At 26.6% G+C, this 17,249-nt stretch overlaps 2 protein-coding genes and 1 long non-coding RNA gene across 52 annotated transcripts in view; 1 reads left to right on the top strand and 2 right to left on the bottom strand.

The window, feature by feature from the left end:
* The window catches only part of LOC112691349 (longitudinals lacking protein-like), a 432,448-nt gene that overhangs the window by 11,374 nt on the left and 403,825 nt on the right, over positions 1–17,249 (top strand). The window lies entirely within an intron of this gene.
* Positions 9,355–10,682, bottom strand: LOC112691353 (longitudinals lacking protein-like). Its single transcript, XM_025565586.1, has 2 exons — positions 10,210–10,682; positions 9,355–10,100 (listed from the first exon to the last, which is right to left on the bottom strand). The coding sequence occupies exons 1-2, from the start codon at positions 10,474–10,476 to the stop codon at positions 9,834–9,836; spliced, it is 534 nt and encodes a 177-aa protein (XP_025421371.1). The 5' UTR covers positions 10,477–10,682; the 3' UTR covers positions 9,355–9,833.
* LOC112691360 lies at positions 12,848–16,782 on the bottom strand. The gene is made up of 3 exons (XR_003149303.1): positions 15,799–16,782; positions 14,412–14,475; positions 12,848–12,936 (listed from the first exon to the last, which is right to left on the bottom strand). It is a non-coding gene; the product is annotated as an uncharacterized LOC112691360 (long non-coding RNA).

Raw genomic sequence — 17,249 nt, 5'->3', positions numbered from 1 at the left:
TTATCGACATTGAAGAAAGTGAAGAATGTATTACTATCAACAATTACAACAGACTCTCAAGTAGTGATTGGCAAATACCCAGTAAATATAATTTCAGGTAAATATCGGGTATTTACCCGATAAATTGGATAAATTTAATTGTAATGCTAAAACCAATCCATGGGTATCACAATATTTTTTTATGATTCTTTCCTGACTTTCATGTTTTTCCAAGACTGATGATTAGAGTAGGTACATCAATTATATTTATGAAGTTTTTGTTAATTTTATTCACTTTGCAAGCAATACCACTTTTAATGGGGAAACAAATAAATCTAAGAATTTAATAACTAACCAAAACGCTTCAAATTTTAAAATGAAATTTATTTAATAAAATTAATTATGTTTGACCATATAAAAAAAATATTTACCCAAACTTTTGGTAGATAAATATTATAGTTAGTGAAGACTCAAAATATTTACCTACCTGTCGGGTATTTATCCACGGCACATCAGTACTCTCAAGCTTAAGTGTTTTAGCAGTGGAGGCTCAACTAGCAAAGATGATTGATAAGGATGGTGGGCCATTGATTTCGCAGTGAGAAATGCAAGAAGAAAAACTCTAGGAATATTTTAAATTTAGGATTATTGTACAAGTTGTAGTAATTAACCGGGGTGGCGCAGAAAAAGATTTCGGAGGGGTTTTGAAAAAATGAGAAAACTGTCAGGCCCGTTTTAAAAATTTAGCACCTTCGAGCATATAATTTATGCCCCCCCCCTCAAAAAAAAAAAAATAGTATTACATTTATTATTTCGTCTTTAATCGAGGTTTTTTAATATTGAAATATAATTTATAAATAAAAATCGTTTAATACTTTTTTTTTAATTAACAAATTAAATTATAACATAATAAAACATACTACTTTCTTTATTTTATTGTTTTTTTTTTTTATTAGGTACATAATTTTTAAAATTAATTTTGCCAAAATATTTTGCAGCCCCTGAGAATTGACGCCCCCGGACATGTGACTACCCGTGCCCACTAAATACAGGCCTGATTACCGTTATTTTGAAATAATTGGCTATTGACTATAGATTGACTATTGTCGATCGATATTACATGACCATACAACACAACATTTAGGGAAACCGTCAATTATAATGTGCCATTGTAAATAATATATCGATAACCTATACTTATTTTTACTTACTGATAATAAGCGACTTACAAACACGCATTATTTTTACGAATTATTGCTATCATGGAATTTCAAACATTTGAGTTTTAAACACCAATACCTTTTAGAACGTTTGAAAAATTACAAATTATAACAAATTCGCTTTTCTTAACAAAACATTTTCTTTTTAGCATATTTTAATCGTATTTAGAACAATTCATTTATTTAAAGTACATAAAGTAGGATAACTACGTTTGAAATTAATTTCGGGGGGAGGGGGAGATTGAACTCCCAAAACTCCTTCCTGCGTCAGTTACTGGTTATTAATAATACGTTTAACATTATTATTTCGTTTTGTATATTATCATTTATGTATTTAAGTATTTAAGTATTAAAATTTTCTTTGAATAAGTTTCAACATCGTTTAGATAAAAATAAAACATTAAAATAGCATGATTGCAATAATATTTGATTTTAAAATAATTTAATTATTAGTTTTATACATATTAAGACAAATTTGTTCTATGAAAACCAGGAAAATCCCTTTGAAAATAAGGGGCCCGGAAGGTTTAGTTTGTCCAGGGCCCGCCAAAGCTAAGTACGGCCCTGCTGTAGTCGCTATATAGTATAGCTTTACAACTCAAGATTTTTCATCCATTAACTCTCGATTTCTTCAATTTTGTAAAAACCACTAGGATTAAATTTCGCATTAGTTTTTATACAAATTGCTATTATTTTTTCTCTTTATATTTTTATTTGAAAATTTGAACTTACACGTTTTTTTTATCAAACCCTGCAACTTAATTATATTTTAGGTGTATTTGTATTATTTTTTTTTTTTTTTGATATTTCAAAAATAATTCAAAAATTATATAGGTAGTTAATATTGTTTATTATTTTGATGTAAGGGCAAAGTGGCCCATGCTACCGAGGGAAATATAGTTTTGCTCACACGTTTTAATTATACTAATGTACATATTTTATTTATTATTTTATTATACAACTTAAATTTTTGTAAAATACAATTTTGTATTTTATAAACATTACTTAAAAAAGGATAATTCAATCCAACTTAATCCTAAATTAATCTAAGTTGTAAGTGGATATCTTCTATTTTTCATTTTTGAAAATACATCTACTGCATCATCTAAACTGATTTTTGCAGCAATATCACTTTCAACAGCTATAACCAATAAATTACTCAGCCGATCTTTTCCCATTGTCAATCGTAGATAGGTTATAATTTATTTAAGGAAAGAAAAAAACGTTCATTGGAAGCAGTTGTTACATGCAAAGTTGAAAGAATATTTATAATTTTAAGAGTTTCAGTAAAAGTTTTAGGAAGTTCATTTAAAATGTTAGAAATAGATAAAAGATCATGAATCCCATCGTCTCGTTTTTTATTAGAATAATTTAAGTTTTCTGTAGATATAAATTCAGTTTGAAGTATTAAATTATCAATTTTAAAATGACTATAATAATTAAGGAAAAACAATAATAGGGACTTTTGAAATTTAAATAATCAGGACTGAAAGGTAAGAAAATAATACAAGTAAAAATGATTTCATTTTAATAGCTAGAATTACTGAAACGATGATAAAGTTCATTTAAAAATCTAATATTCTTGTAAAATTCTCATGTGTCTATTAATAGTTTATACCGATTGGCAACTACCAAATATTGTGGCAATAAATAATTATCTAGTACGCAGTATTTTCAAAATTATAAAAATATGCTTAATTTTTTACAAATAATGGCTTATGGCTAAACGACAACAACCAGCCCTTTGGGATGCTTTTTAATCAGACAATGACAAATGCCCACTTAGTCCCTCCCCAAATGACGCCACTGCTTATGAATGATATATATACAGTGTTGTGCATTATCTTGATGATTTATCTATATAAAAACATTAATCTTTTTATCTAATCTAGATAATAATAATTTGAAGTATCTTTTTATCCATGTTTTTAAATAAAATGTTTATCTAAGAAATTATCTAGATAATTTTGAAAAATATATTTTTTTTGTGTGAAGTGAAACGAGGAATAATAAATACTTAGTATTAAATTTTAAATATACATATTCTATAAATGAAAAAAAGGTATTGTATAATAATTATAATTATTATTTACACAGAAAAATATAATGAATTATAATTATAATATAAATAATTCAAATTATACCATTAAATTTTATAACTATTAATTTTTTTTTCTGTATAATCGACGACTGGTCGATACTCGCTGCCCAATGATTAGGTACGCCCGGAATTGAATATATGTATACCTAATGGCTAATATACCAAGGTAGGTACTCTTATAATAATAATATAGACAATAATTGTGTTAACACATGGACAATGACAAAAGTCAATCTTTGGTTGGAATGTTCCATACATAACTATATATAAACTTAGATTAAAGTAATATATAATAATAAAGCCAACCAGTAATCACTGATTAGTGTCCACGACTATATAGTATTAGTGTATATAGATCTTAAATTGTGTTAGTGAATATTGAGAATAGCAACAAGGTAACAGTAATCACTTATTAATTACTGGTAAATAAAATAAATATACTGATTTATATGGAATAGTTTCAAAATTATCATATATTTAATCAAACTTGAGTTTCATAAATATAAGTTCCTTCATCTGCACCTGTCGAGCGCTTGTTTAGTAGCGGAAATCAAATACTAACATCAAGAAGGAACCGTTTAAGTGATAAGACATTTGAAATGTTGTGTTTTGTTCAATAAAATTAATTTGTAAAATATTGTATTATTTATATATATATATATATATATATATATATATATATATATATTTATTTGCATTTAACTGCGAATAAATTGAAGACAGAGTTATCACTGATGTCCATTAAATTAAATTTGAATATTACAAGATAACAAAGTAGAGTTACTTCCATAGAAAGTATTATGTAGATTTCTAACCCATAAATACCTAGGTATATGTTAAAATCATAAAACTAGGTACATTTTTAAATATACATTATTTAAATCATAGTAAATCAATAACATAAAATAAAAAGGAATAAAATCAGGTTTCTGTACTGTTTTCTGTCTAAATTAGTAAAATTAGGATTATTTTAAACCAATTAAATCATAATTAATAATTTTTTTTATTCATAGATAAATTGGCTGGTACCGAATTCCGTCCCGGAGGCGGAGCAACTATGTCTAAATTCCGTCCTACTACCTGTAACTATGATATATTTGGCAATAATATTTTCCTTCACATTTTCTCCAGGCTTAGGACTGGCAGCTTTGCTGGCATGTTTAAAAATGTAAAATCCGGCAAAACAGCCTTATTTATTTATTATTGACATACGGAGCAAAAAAAAACTCCACTTACAGTATATGCCATTTATATATAAATATGACAGTCATCTAAGTATTTTAATAAATTTAAAAGTATAAGTATAATATATGTTATGTGTAATTAGTATTTAAATTATTTTTATTTTTTTTTTTTAATTATTATTTTTAGATTTGAAATAGGCTGGTAAAAACTTAGACGACACCTGACTTTGGTATACACAATACATAGTATATAAATCGTTTACTTTTTTATTGCGAATAATTGCGATAATACAAAAAAACGATACGCGTGATGTCAGGTGAAGCCTCTTGAAGTTCTATAAAATTGAACTTATATTAATACCGTTCAAGACTAGTCGGGACGGAATTCGGACATAGTTGCTCCGCCTCCGGTACGAAATTTGATCATTTTCAGTAACCGGGGACAGAATTCGGCGATTGCCGAAAAATTATCATTTTATAAATGTAAGTTCTAAATGACGAAATTGTTTAAATTTATGTTTTTATCTAGTTTTATCTGTTTTTTATCTAGATAAAATTGTAATGTATTATCCGTTATCTTATCTAGATAATATTTTGGTTATCTATGTATAACACCATCCACCTTGTATATAATACATTAACATTAACATTAAAGGCAAATATTACAATTACTTGTAAAACAACAGAATAATAATAAATAATAATGTTTTTATAATTTTACAACACAGATATAATATTCCAAAATATGAACATTATGTATAAAACTCTTTTAGATTAAACATAGGAATTTTTCTTTGCTTTAAATTTTGCAAATTTCACAACCCAAGTTTTACAATCCCTTATCCCCCCCCCCTGGTAATATTGTAATAATATTTATTATTAAAAATTCAGATTTTATAACATTTGCTAATTGTGAGATATAAATTCATTTAAATCCATGTTAATTACTGATTAAATTGTTTTTTTTATCAATTTTTAATTGTTTCGCGTAATTAGACTTACTATCTCTTTCAACCATAGCTTCGACTATTTGATTTTAAATATCAAATGCTACTCAATCTACAAAAAACGTGAGTCCATTCAGTTCTTCTGAACAATATCTACCACAAATGTTTTGATAATTTCAATCGTACTATTTCAGATGCTTTTTTTTTTATCATTACGAATGAAATTTAATTTAGAGCAGTGTTTCCCAAACTGTGGTCCGCGCACGTAAAATAAAAATACACATAGTGTTTAGTGGATAGTAAGCTCCTTTACTCTTCATTCGTTTAGGCGGAAAAACGACGAAGTAAGCCATAAATCGCAGGTTGATAACCCGAGCCCAAAGGACGGCTTCCGTAAGAGTAACTATGTTCCTATCACACAGTGTCCGTGGACGCAGTGTTATTCCAAGCTTGATTTGGAAAACGGAAATATATCTATCAACGTCTGAGAGAACAGGTGGAATCGTGGGGACACTGCCATCAGGATCCACGCTGTTCTCCCCGACCAGAGAAAATGGTTAACCAGGAAACCAAAGATGAGTTTCACGTTTCATACGACTCAGGTGCTCATAGGACACGGCGGAGTACACAGTCTTTGACTGCCATCACTGGGACTCTCATCAGTAGTGCGTCAGGATTTTTCTTGGAGGCAGAGGCCCGATGTCTACTACCGACGTACAAGATTAGACCGGAATACCAAAATGACAAGGGTTCTAGTAGTTATCTCCACCAGAGCAACTCAAGCCTTTTATAAGATAGTTGAGAACATCCTGGCCGAGGAGGATGAGAAGGAACCTGAGGCAGGAGGAAGAACAAACTATAAGATTTAGTATACCATTGTAATGCGGTCGTGACCTCACTATTTCATCATCAATTTGTATAATTGCGCAGCTGAAGTAGTGAGGTCATGTATGCAGGGCCATGTTAAGGGGACGTCCTTATCTGCATTTAATAAGCTACCTATGATCAGTGGCCCCGAAGAAAAAAATTTTGGCCTGTGGCGCTCAAATTTTTGACACGGCTCTGCATGTATGTAAAAAATTGATTCCATCAATACACAATAGGGGCCGACCAGTAATAATGTGAAAACAGTACCCGCTCGGTCCTCGATTCATGTAGAAAAATTTTTTTTAATTTAATTCATATTTCAAGCACATTTTTAGATGCAATATTTTTCTAACTAAACAGGTATAATAATCTAAAATCGACTCATGGACATAATCGTTAATTTTATGAAAACAATAGAATAATACAATTTATAATCAGAAACTAATATATTTTTTTATAGTTTTCTTTTAATGACAAGTGTTTTATAAATTGTTTTTTTTAAATTACAACATATTGAATTATACTACTCTTATATATTACCAAAACTAAGCATCTAAATTTAGTGCACAAAACATATACACATATTTTCTAAATAAATAATATATTTTTGTTCTCATAAATAATACAAATAAAAATTCACAAAAAAATAAAATAAATAGTTATATAAAAGTATGATGAAGTAATTTCAATAATACTGCTTGCATGTATATGTGGTGTGTGCATACAAAACAAATTAAATATATTAAACACATTTGCATGTAAAGAACTCTTATTGCAAGTATTAATGATTTTAACTTAAAAATGATATACAATATAATTTATAGTATTTGGGAGGATAATATCTTTGGAAATATTGTAAGTGCTAGTATAACTTAGTAATTAAATGCATAAGATCAGGTACATTAAGATTTACATATTTTAAGATGTTTAAATGAATTAATTCTCTACCCAAATGAACACGATTTTAGTATGATTAAAATTAAATTATAAAAAGATAAAATGCATAGTTTGTCTAAAAATAGGAACTATGAAGAAAAAATAATAATTGAAATTTATATTTTGTGGTGGTGGTATGGATTTTATTATTATAAAATAAAGTAAAAATAAGGAAGAAAATAAAAATAAAACATTTGAAGATGATAAATTTACATTATATACATTATTTTACATAACAATGTTGCAGTTAAACCATATTAATTATTTAGAATTTGTTTGTACTTTAAGTTGATTATTAAAAATTAATCTTGTACATTTAATGATTGCAATTTTTTTTTTAAAAAATATAAATAAAAAGAACAAAAGGAGACTTTAAAATTCTAAAAAAATTGTATTTAATGGGCTTAAATTCATAAATTATTTTCTACATAAAGTTATTGCCTTTTGTCTAAGTCTTATGTCCAACTAAGTTACAAATATATTGCTTATTAACCGGCATTGAATAATTTAGCGCACAATTCTGTCTAGTGTTAATTTTTATTTTTATATGTAAATACAACATACTATGGTTTCTATATCATTCACTCCCATTTCCTCTACAGTAGGAATTGTATATAATAAATATATTTTATTATTAGGAACAATATCACCACCGGAAAAATAAAACTCATGAAAGGTTCTGAATTATACAGGCTACAGGTAAGTCAAATAATAAAGTGTACACAAAATAGAACCGCTATATAAACTAATTATATGAATATTATTCATATCCTACAAATTACATTATAATATTTATTTGAATAAATTCCTGCAATCACAAATTTGTACTTCGAGTGTTGGTTTAGTCTTGATTGCTTAATATCTAATGTAGTAAGTGATGTAAAAATAATAATAAATAATAAGTTAAAAAAAAAAAATAAAAATATTGTTTATTACATTTTGTTGTGATTAAATCTATTTTCATGAGGTAGTTATAGACAGATTGTACTATGAAAATAAAATTACAAAAAAAATCTAATAATATATTAATAAATGTATGTGTAAATATATATATATAGAGTAACTAGGAACAAGACATATAACTTTATTTTATACATAGTTAAATTTTAAAAAATAGGAAAAATTGCACTCATTCACAGAAAAACTACACGTAACATATGAGGTAGACTTGTTTTAAAGTTACACTTCGACAGTTTCATTTCTTATTGCTAATAATGTAACTTTTATAAATTAATTTATTACATAATCATTTGAGAATATATATATATATATATATATATACTCTTTGGAGATCTTGGGTCAAGAGAGCAAAATTGCAATTTTAATATAACTATAATTTGTTTATTCTTTGGAAAATAAGGTAGAGTTGAATTAATTCTAGAGCGACATTTAAAGAGATAATAATACCACCCACTATAAGTCTCATTGGAAGTGTAAAAAAAACCCAGGAATAACAATTAAAATAATTAGTCAAGGGTAGCCAAGAGTAAGGCACATATTCATAAATTGTTTTGAATAAAAGTATCTTAATTTGAGATAGGTAACTTTGGTAAAATTAATGGCTTAATATAAACTATTTTTTAAACATATAAATATATATTACTAAAATAAAAAAACTAAAATTATTTAATAAAAACTATCTTAATATAAATTATAATATTTGTACTTTAAAACTTTGGTGTAAACTAAATTATAATACTCGGTAATGGACGGCATTGAAGAACCAATGTGTCATTAAAAGCAAACCCATAAAAATATTAGGTTTATTACTTTTTGCTGTTTTTGTATGTGTATTTGTAGAGAAACTGAGATATGCAGACATACTTATTGGTCCGTAAAATAAATAATTTTGCAATGAATGTAAAACTCTCATGTTAAAAGAACACATATTTTGTACTGTATTGTGTACATTTTATAATTAAATCATTATGTACATTTGATTTGATTTGATTTAACTTAAGTTCTAATTTGGATAAGCTATTTTTTATGTTTTATAAGTTAGTTCAAAAACATATATGTAATTAAAATAATTATGTAAGAAAATAATCAGTCATTTATATTAAATTTAAAAAGAATTGAGAAAAAAACCGTATACATCAATTTTTAACATAACTAATCAAATATATTGTCAGGAAAATTTGAATAATAAACTTATTAAGGCAGCTATGGGGATCATGTATAAATATGAAATATAACACCCTGTATCCATGATGCTCCAATCTTTGGGGACAAAATATGTTTGTTTTTAAAAAATATGTTTTATTTTTATTATATTAATTATTAGGGTTAATTAAAGATAACTAGAGAAAATGTAATGTTTTAATACATGTTAGGTCTAGATTGTTATTTACACGTGAAATATTTGTTATTTAAAGTAGTTAGTATTCAACTTAAATAATTAACTATTTACTACATAAAAAATATAATGTTAAAAATATGAAATTATAAATCTAACACATTTTGGAACCAGCCTTTTAATATATTTTATGTAATTAAAAAATGATAACTGTTTATTTTTATTTAAAATATACCATGACTCAATGGATGGCACTATACCTCTCTAAATGTTCATCAGACAATGTTATTTAACTAAAAAAATTCAATAAGTCCTATTAAGTTCCCCGTGATCATTATGTTTCTTTTTAATATGCACTTGCAAGTTACCTTTCTGGTGGGTTTTGAGCGGGCAGTAAGGACACTGGAATGCTGGTTCTTTTCCACATTCCAGTCGCTTGTGTAAACTTAAACTTGTTTTAGATCGATACCTTTTGTCACAATCAGGACATTGAAATATAGGCTCTTTGTCTCTATTGTGTCTCCGATGTCTTCCATATCCATCATGACCCGATGCATCAGAGCCAGAATCCTATATTCAAATGTTATTTGCAAAAATTATTTTTAATTCATTAACATATCAATATATTATATTATATAAATCATGATAGCCATAATAAAGAATTAATAACGTTATATACCTGCATATCATAAAAATTTTGATTCATCAGCGTAGGAATGCCTACAGATACTGGTGCAATTTTTTCAAAATATCTTTGTGATATTGATAATGCATTGGTAGTTGTCCACGTTTTTGTTTGTTGTGGTTGTTGTTGATGCTGCTGCTGATTATTTAAGTATTTAATAACACTTGACAAATGATGATAATTGAAGTTAGTCAAATGATTATTCACTACACGTTGAGTGGCAGTGATTGTGGCCATCTCATCTCCTGTAACTGCAACCATCAGTTATTAATATGAGGAGCAGTGGCGATAGAAGAAGCTAGAGACATGCTCAGGTGCGAAACAAGAGCGTGCAAAAAGTACAAGCAATTTCATAATAAATACTAATAGAATATTGCAACTACTACTGAACTACTAATACAAAACCTACCAAATATTAAGAAAATATACAGTTAATATTTTGTTATTGAATAAGATAGTTATTTTACTACTTTAGTAGTATAACAAATTGATGATTTCAATTATTATTGTAAATAACCATCAGTTCAACTCTTGAATTGAAAATGTTTAATTTAGATCCAGTGTTGTCAATTCTAAATAATAAGCTTAAAACATTATGATGGAATGCAAAAAAAAAAATGTCTTACAAAATTCTAGATTATTGTAAAAATATATCATTTAGAATTAAAATGGTCTACAGATATGAAAATTAATGATATTTAATGTATAATATGAGTAGAATGATTGTTTTGATGATATTGTTGTTGACCTACTGTATCATTTGGAGTAATTTGATGAATCTGTAAAAAAAAAAATATAATTAGTAAAATTATTTTTCAATTAAAAAAAAAAAAATACAAAAGTAAAATGAAAAAGATACATAAGATTAATAGTCATAATAAATAAAAATAATAATATATATATATATGTGTGTGTGTAACAATTTATAACTATATTTACATTTTTCAGATAAATGTAATGAAATAATTGTTTTATGTAAAATTTGAATATTAGTCAAAACAATAATTTGCAACTTGTAAGTACAATCTAAGAAGAAATAAACTTACAAAACCACCAAAATAATAAAATTGTTTCAGGTTAACAAAAATAACCCAACAAATTATATTAATTAAAAAATAAATGTAATTACATATTTTTTCAAATAAATAAATAATATACCATTAAAACTAATACATAATACTTTGGGGTCATTTGTATAATACAAGAACATAATAAACATATAATTTGTCATATTAATACTGTTAAAATAAAATAAAATATTTTTCTTAAGTAGAAAAAATACATCAACAATATTATAAAATTAAAATTCTCATTGTACACAATGGTATTTTGAGTAAATACATAAAATTAAACATTACTTTTACATAAATCTTACATTTGGGATTTGGGACGGGAACGAGATTACAATTAAAAAATATATCTCAATTTGTTCTAATAACTTATAATTATCACTTGGAAGACTCGTTTCATTTGTTTGGTTTACTAATACTATAAAAATCAATTAATACTTTTTCTACAAATAATAAAAATAATAATAAAATAATAATAATAATAATAATAATATTAATATAATAAAAATAATAATAAAAAAACAAATACCTAAAATATAAATTTATTAATAAATTTGAAAAAATCTAATTTCAAAAAATATTTATATAATTTAACAAAATAAAAATTGAATATTTACAAACATAAATGCTGAAAATTAATATGGATAAAAATGTATGCATTGCACAATTATTGCAAATGGGTATTAAATATAATTGCAATTTAGATTAATAATTATCAAGTAGGTAACGGTTAAAGCCTATTTGGGGGGGAGGGGGAGACAAAAAAATGGACATTTCTTGGTCATATCAAAAGAGGTAGATCAAACTGGATTATGTATGACATTTAAGTACATATAATCATCAACAAAACATAAATATATGCAAAATAATTGTTAAAATTATCAGTCAAGATTTATAATACAAACACTACAGATTATTAAAACATTACACTTGATGACTTTAACAACAATTTTGACAACTATATTTACAATAAAATTTATAACTATAAAGAATGAGAGGATTTGGGAGGTATTCTGATAGGATATGACCTTGAAAATGTATTACATACATAAACAAGTATATATAGATGTAAATTTATATACCTAAAAATAGTATAAATATAAAGTTTATAAAAATTTAAATAAGTAGTATCATGTGCCTAAAGACATGTAAAAGTATAACTAAAACAAAAATACTGGGAGGGGGGGAAATGTATCTTAACTGCTTTGAACATGTTCTGCTTTGACATGTGCCTGTACAACAGCTTGTGATTGTTCCTCGTATTGTGTAGGATGTTTTTTCTTAATATGTATAACCATATTACCTTTTTGGTGACATTTTTGTGGACAAAAAGGACAGTGAAACATTGGTTCTTTACCACATTCTAACCGCCTATGCATAGCTAAGCCACGACTGTATTTATATCTTTTTCCGCAAGTTGGACACACCCATCGTGCTTCATCTGGTGATCGATTTGATGAATTTCTCATACGCTTACCACCAGATCCACTGCTAGGTGTTGTTCGTATAGAAATGGCACTAGGATCTAGGTGATGAGGAAATAAGCCAGGTAAATCTTCTGTATCTTGTGATAACCATTCTTTTGTATGTAAACCAGTGAATTTGTAGTATTCGGTGAGTATCAAACGTCTCTGGTAATCAATCAGTTCAGCTACAAATATATTGAAAATATTTTATTAGAATAGATTAAATTAATATACTAAATATAGTACCCAAAACCTGGAGGTGATGGTAAGCTTGGATAAGAAATAGAATTATTGTAATTTTTTAGAGATATGAATATAGTAAATTTAATAAATTAATCAAGTTAATCCAGCACCTACATTTTTTTTTAAATTAACACCAGTTGAAGCGTATTAATAATAAGCATAGGTACCCATTTACTAGAATATTTTGGTTAGTTAAATTGTTAAATATAAGCTTACAAATTCACATTTTATGTGGAAACTGTAAGGATGCAATTTTCACAATAAAATGTACTTGAATTTGATGTTTAATGTTGTAAATTTCTTATTATTCATTTTTACAATTTAAAAATGTTAGTTGGTTATAAATCTGATATTATAAATATGTTATTTCTGTAAAAAGCTTAGGAGTTCCTTTTTTTTTTTGTTCTTAGTTAACTTTACCTGGAATACTTTAATATATTTGTTGTATACTTGCAATTCCTATTATGAATACTTCAAAACTAAATTTAATTTGTTTTCAAATTGTTGATTTCACATCTAAGTTTTAAATAATAGATTTATACAATACTTAGTTATTTAAAATTAATTTATTAATATAGTGTTAGTAAATGTTTTCAAATAATTTAATGAAAATTAATAATATAACATTTTATAATTAACATAAATACATAAAGTATTGCCTTTGTACACAAATTAAAACTTGTTTTCAATGGCAACAGAAAAAAATTAAAATTTTGGACATTATTTTTTTTATCAATAATATAATTTATTTGATTAAAACAATTAAGACATTAAGTAATTATTAAAGAATTTTAATTCATTTTTGTAAAATTTAATTTTAAATTCAAATTTTATAAACATATAAACTATTTATTATTATTATTATTATTTATTATATATATATAATTTATTTTTTTCAAATAGAAAGACATAAAATAATTTATATTTATATAATTTTACTACATAGGTTGAGTAATTAAATAATTAACACAAATTATTTATTCATACATTTTAATTTAACAAAAATGATTGAATTAGGTGCACAAGCACTGTTTAAATTCTACAGTTCCCCATAATAAAGAGTTTTCATACAATTATATTTCTTATATTAGTTATTTTTTATAATACTTAACAAAAATATAAAAATTATAAAATATTGCAGAATTATTATGGATGTTATTTTTATAAATAAAAATAATACAATTTACTTTAAGCCCAATAATTACTAGCACATCAAATTAACTATTATATCTAAATTTAAAAATATTTAAGATTATATTTTCATCAGAACTTTATTTATTACAGATTTTTATGAAAATTAAAAATAATAAAATTAACTTAGCCAATTTATTTATTTCATATTGATATTTGGGTAGGTAAATTTGGACCAAACATAAAATTATGTCAATGAATAATAAAAAATTAAATTCAGACTTACCCTTATATTAATCAAATATCTCTTATAGATTTCAGAAACTAAATACTCATCAATATATGACAATCTGTAAAAAAGTTATAATATTTTAGAATAGTTTTATGGTTATTTATATATGCTAACCTTTACCTGATGTTTAACATTTTTTCCTATTAATACACATAGTTTAAGAAAAAAATATAAAAACAATCAATTAGTTAGTAAAAAAAATCTATAAAAATTTATTTTTGGCTTTGAAATCAAGTATGATGCACTAATTTTATATAATAAAATAGAAAAAAACATACCATTTACTTCAAACTACTATACATTTTTTATCTTTATGAATTATAAACTATGAAATATATTAATTGTTTTCATTGAATATATAGAAACTCCAATATTTATAATCATACCATGTATGTACATAACATATAAATATAACACGGACACTATTCATTTGAAAATTAGAGTACATAAATAAACATTTTTAATCAAAAACTTAAATAATAATGCAAAATTAATAATTCTGTTGAAAGTGTTAAAACAAATTACCTTAGATATATACTTTTAAACTCACATATCTTCTGTGGTGGTTTCAATTATGAAATAATTGATTTGATATTACTATAAATGTATCAGTTACCTTTTAGAGTTAATTATAAGTTAAAATTAAATGATGTACCTCTGTACTCAATTATAAAGTAATATAAATTATTAATTTTCTAGAAATATACAGAATATGTTCAATAATAAAGATTGATATGTTTTTTTTTTCACTTACAAATCCAAAAATTTCATATGAATACAAAATTAATGATATAAAAATAAAATAAATAGGAACCTTTTGACAATATTTTGATTTAATAATATTTATATTTTTAAATACATTATTTTGAAATCATAATCATTTAAATATCTGTTAAATTACAAAACTTGTTGAAATAATTTGTTTTTTAAGACTTACATAATAGAATTACCAAAACCATTATTTAATAAAAAAAAAAAAAATAACTTATAATAAGCAAAGATATTTCTTTTCAATTCAGTATTTTCCCATCTATACAGTCGACAATTAAAAATATTGTCCATGTTATCCAAAATGGTGAATATTTCATTGAATGTTGCTAATTAATACTGGTATAAAAATGTAACTCCAAATTATATGAAGTAAATTGATTCAAGTTATATCGTTTAACTTAAGATAGTAAATAATTTTACTATGAAATGGATTTAATAGCGAAATATAGTTCAATAAGAAATAATTTATCGAACAGTGTGTTATCTGTCAATAGTTAAGTTCCAGGTTGAAGACATGTAATTGTGGTTGACCGATAAGCTAACCAACAAAGTGTATTACATCACAGAGTATAAAATGCAAAAATAATAAGTCAATATTCCTTTTGTTTACCTGGTGTATAGCCATATGAGTTGGATCAAACAGTGACATCACATTGCAGTCGTGAGTTGCATTACACAATCACCATCGTAGAAATCCACTGGAGTATGAAGTTTTGACAGATATAACACATCGGCACGGAACTGCGAAAAGCAAAAGGAACGAAAAAAAAATTAAGTAAATGGGAGCAGAGAGAGACACGTCGGAATTGTGGCAGCTGGCAAGTAGTAGTAGTAGTAGTAGTAGTAGTTATCATAATACGTCGAAAAATGTTATATTCCCGAGTCGGGGACGCGGGCCGATTAGATTATATTAAACAGATAGTCTACTTCCTCGTCTTGTATAATTTTCACTCGTTTTGTTTATACCACCGCCGCCCCCGCGCAATCGATTTCCTCGTACTTTCGGGCCGTTGTCTTTCCTATGTTTGTTTGTTTACTCCGAGCGCGCGCGCGTGTATGTGTGTTGTGTGTGTGGTTATGTGTGTGCGTGTGCGTGTGCGTGAGCGCCTTTTCCTGCCATTAGTTCCGGTTCCGTAAATATTTTCATGTGCAGTGATCGCCGCGCCATCGTCTTCGTCGACCGGCCCGAGGCGATGAAGGCGAAAAACAACGGAGAAGGAGAACCCCCGCAAAAAATTTTATCGATCGTCGACGGAAAAAATTCACTCTCCTTATCAACAACAACCGAACGACACGCGAAAACGGAAAAATCAATAAAGGGCCGCCGCTGCGGTGACGACGACGCGTGTACACCCCGCGCGTGAACGGCCTCCGTCATCGTCATAGTCATAGCACTACTGAGTAGTATACACACGCGTCGCCGCGGTCGTCGTTAAACCATGCACACGCATTTCGGTTTTGGAGAAATCGCAGTGGAAAATAATAATAATAAAAATAATAATAATAATAGTATTAGTAAATAAATAAATAACACTGTCCTTATCACACAGATAATAACATTACGGTCACCGAACACAAAACATAAAATTCGTATACGAACCACAAACGAAGTGTATAAGCATACGCGAAAACAACAAAACGTACAGACACGCACCCGCACGCACGATCAATGATACTGCACTATGTATACGTATTATTATTATTGTTATATATTTTAATTACGAAAAACAAAATATACACGTAGAACACGACGGCGGCATCGGTGTGGACGGAAGTGAAAATAAAATAATATCGTTTGACTGTCGTTGTCGACAGCTGCAGTCGACGACACACGCGCGTTTGTCCGAGACGACGCAAGGCTAGGCGTACGGTATGCAGAGAGTAAAAAAATAAAAATAATAACAACAATAAATAAAATCACTCGCGAGAAGGGAAAATTCTGATCGATAGGTTGGTGGTAAAAAATTCACTGCGCCAACACGGATAAAAAAAATTTCATTCACCGCGGCCGTTTTTTTTTTAACCCCCACCCGTCCTATCCAGTTATGCGGTTTGGTCGTA

The sequence above is a fragment of the Sipha flava genome, unplaced genomic scaffold (assembly GCF_003268045.1).
Source record: "Sipha flava isolate LNK unplaced genomic scaffold, YSA_version1 607_pilon_pilon, whole genome shotgun sequence".
NCBI classification, from domain to species: domain Eukaryota; kingdom Metazoa; phylum Arthropoda; class Insecta; order Hemiptera; family Aphididae; genus Sipha; species Sipha flava.
Note: the sequence above shows the minus strand (reverse complement) of the source record. Positions and strands in the feature narration are given on the sequence as shown.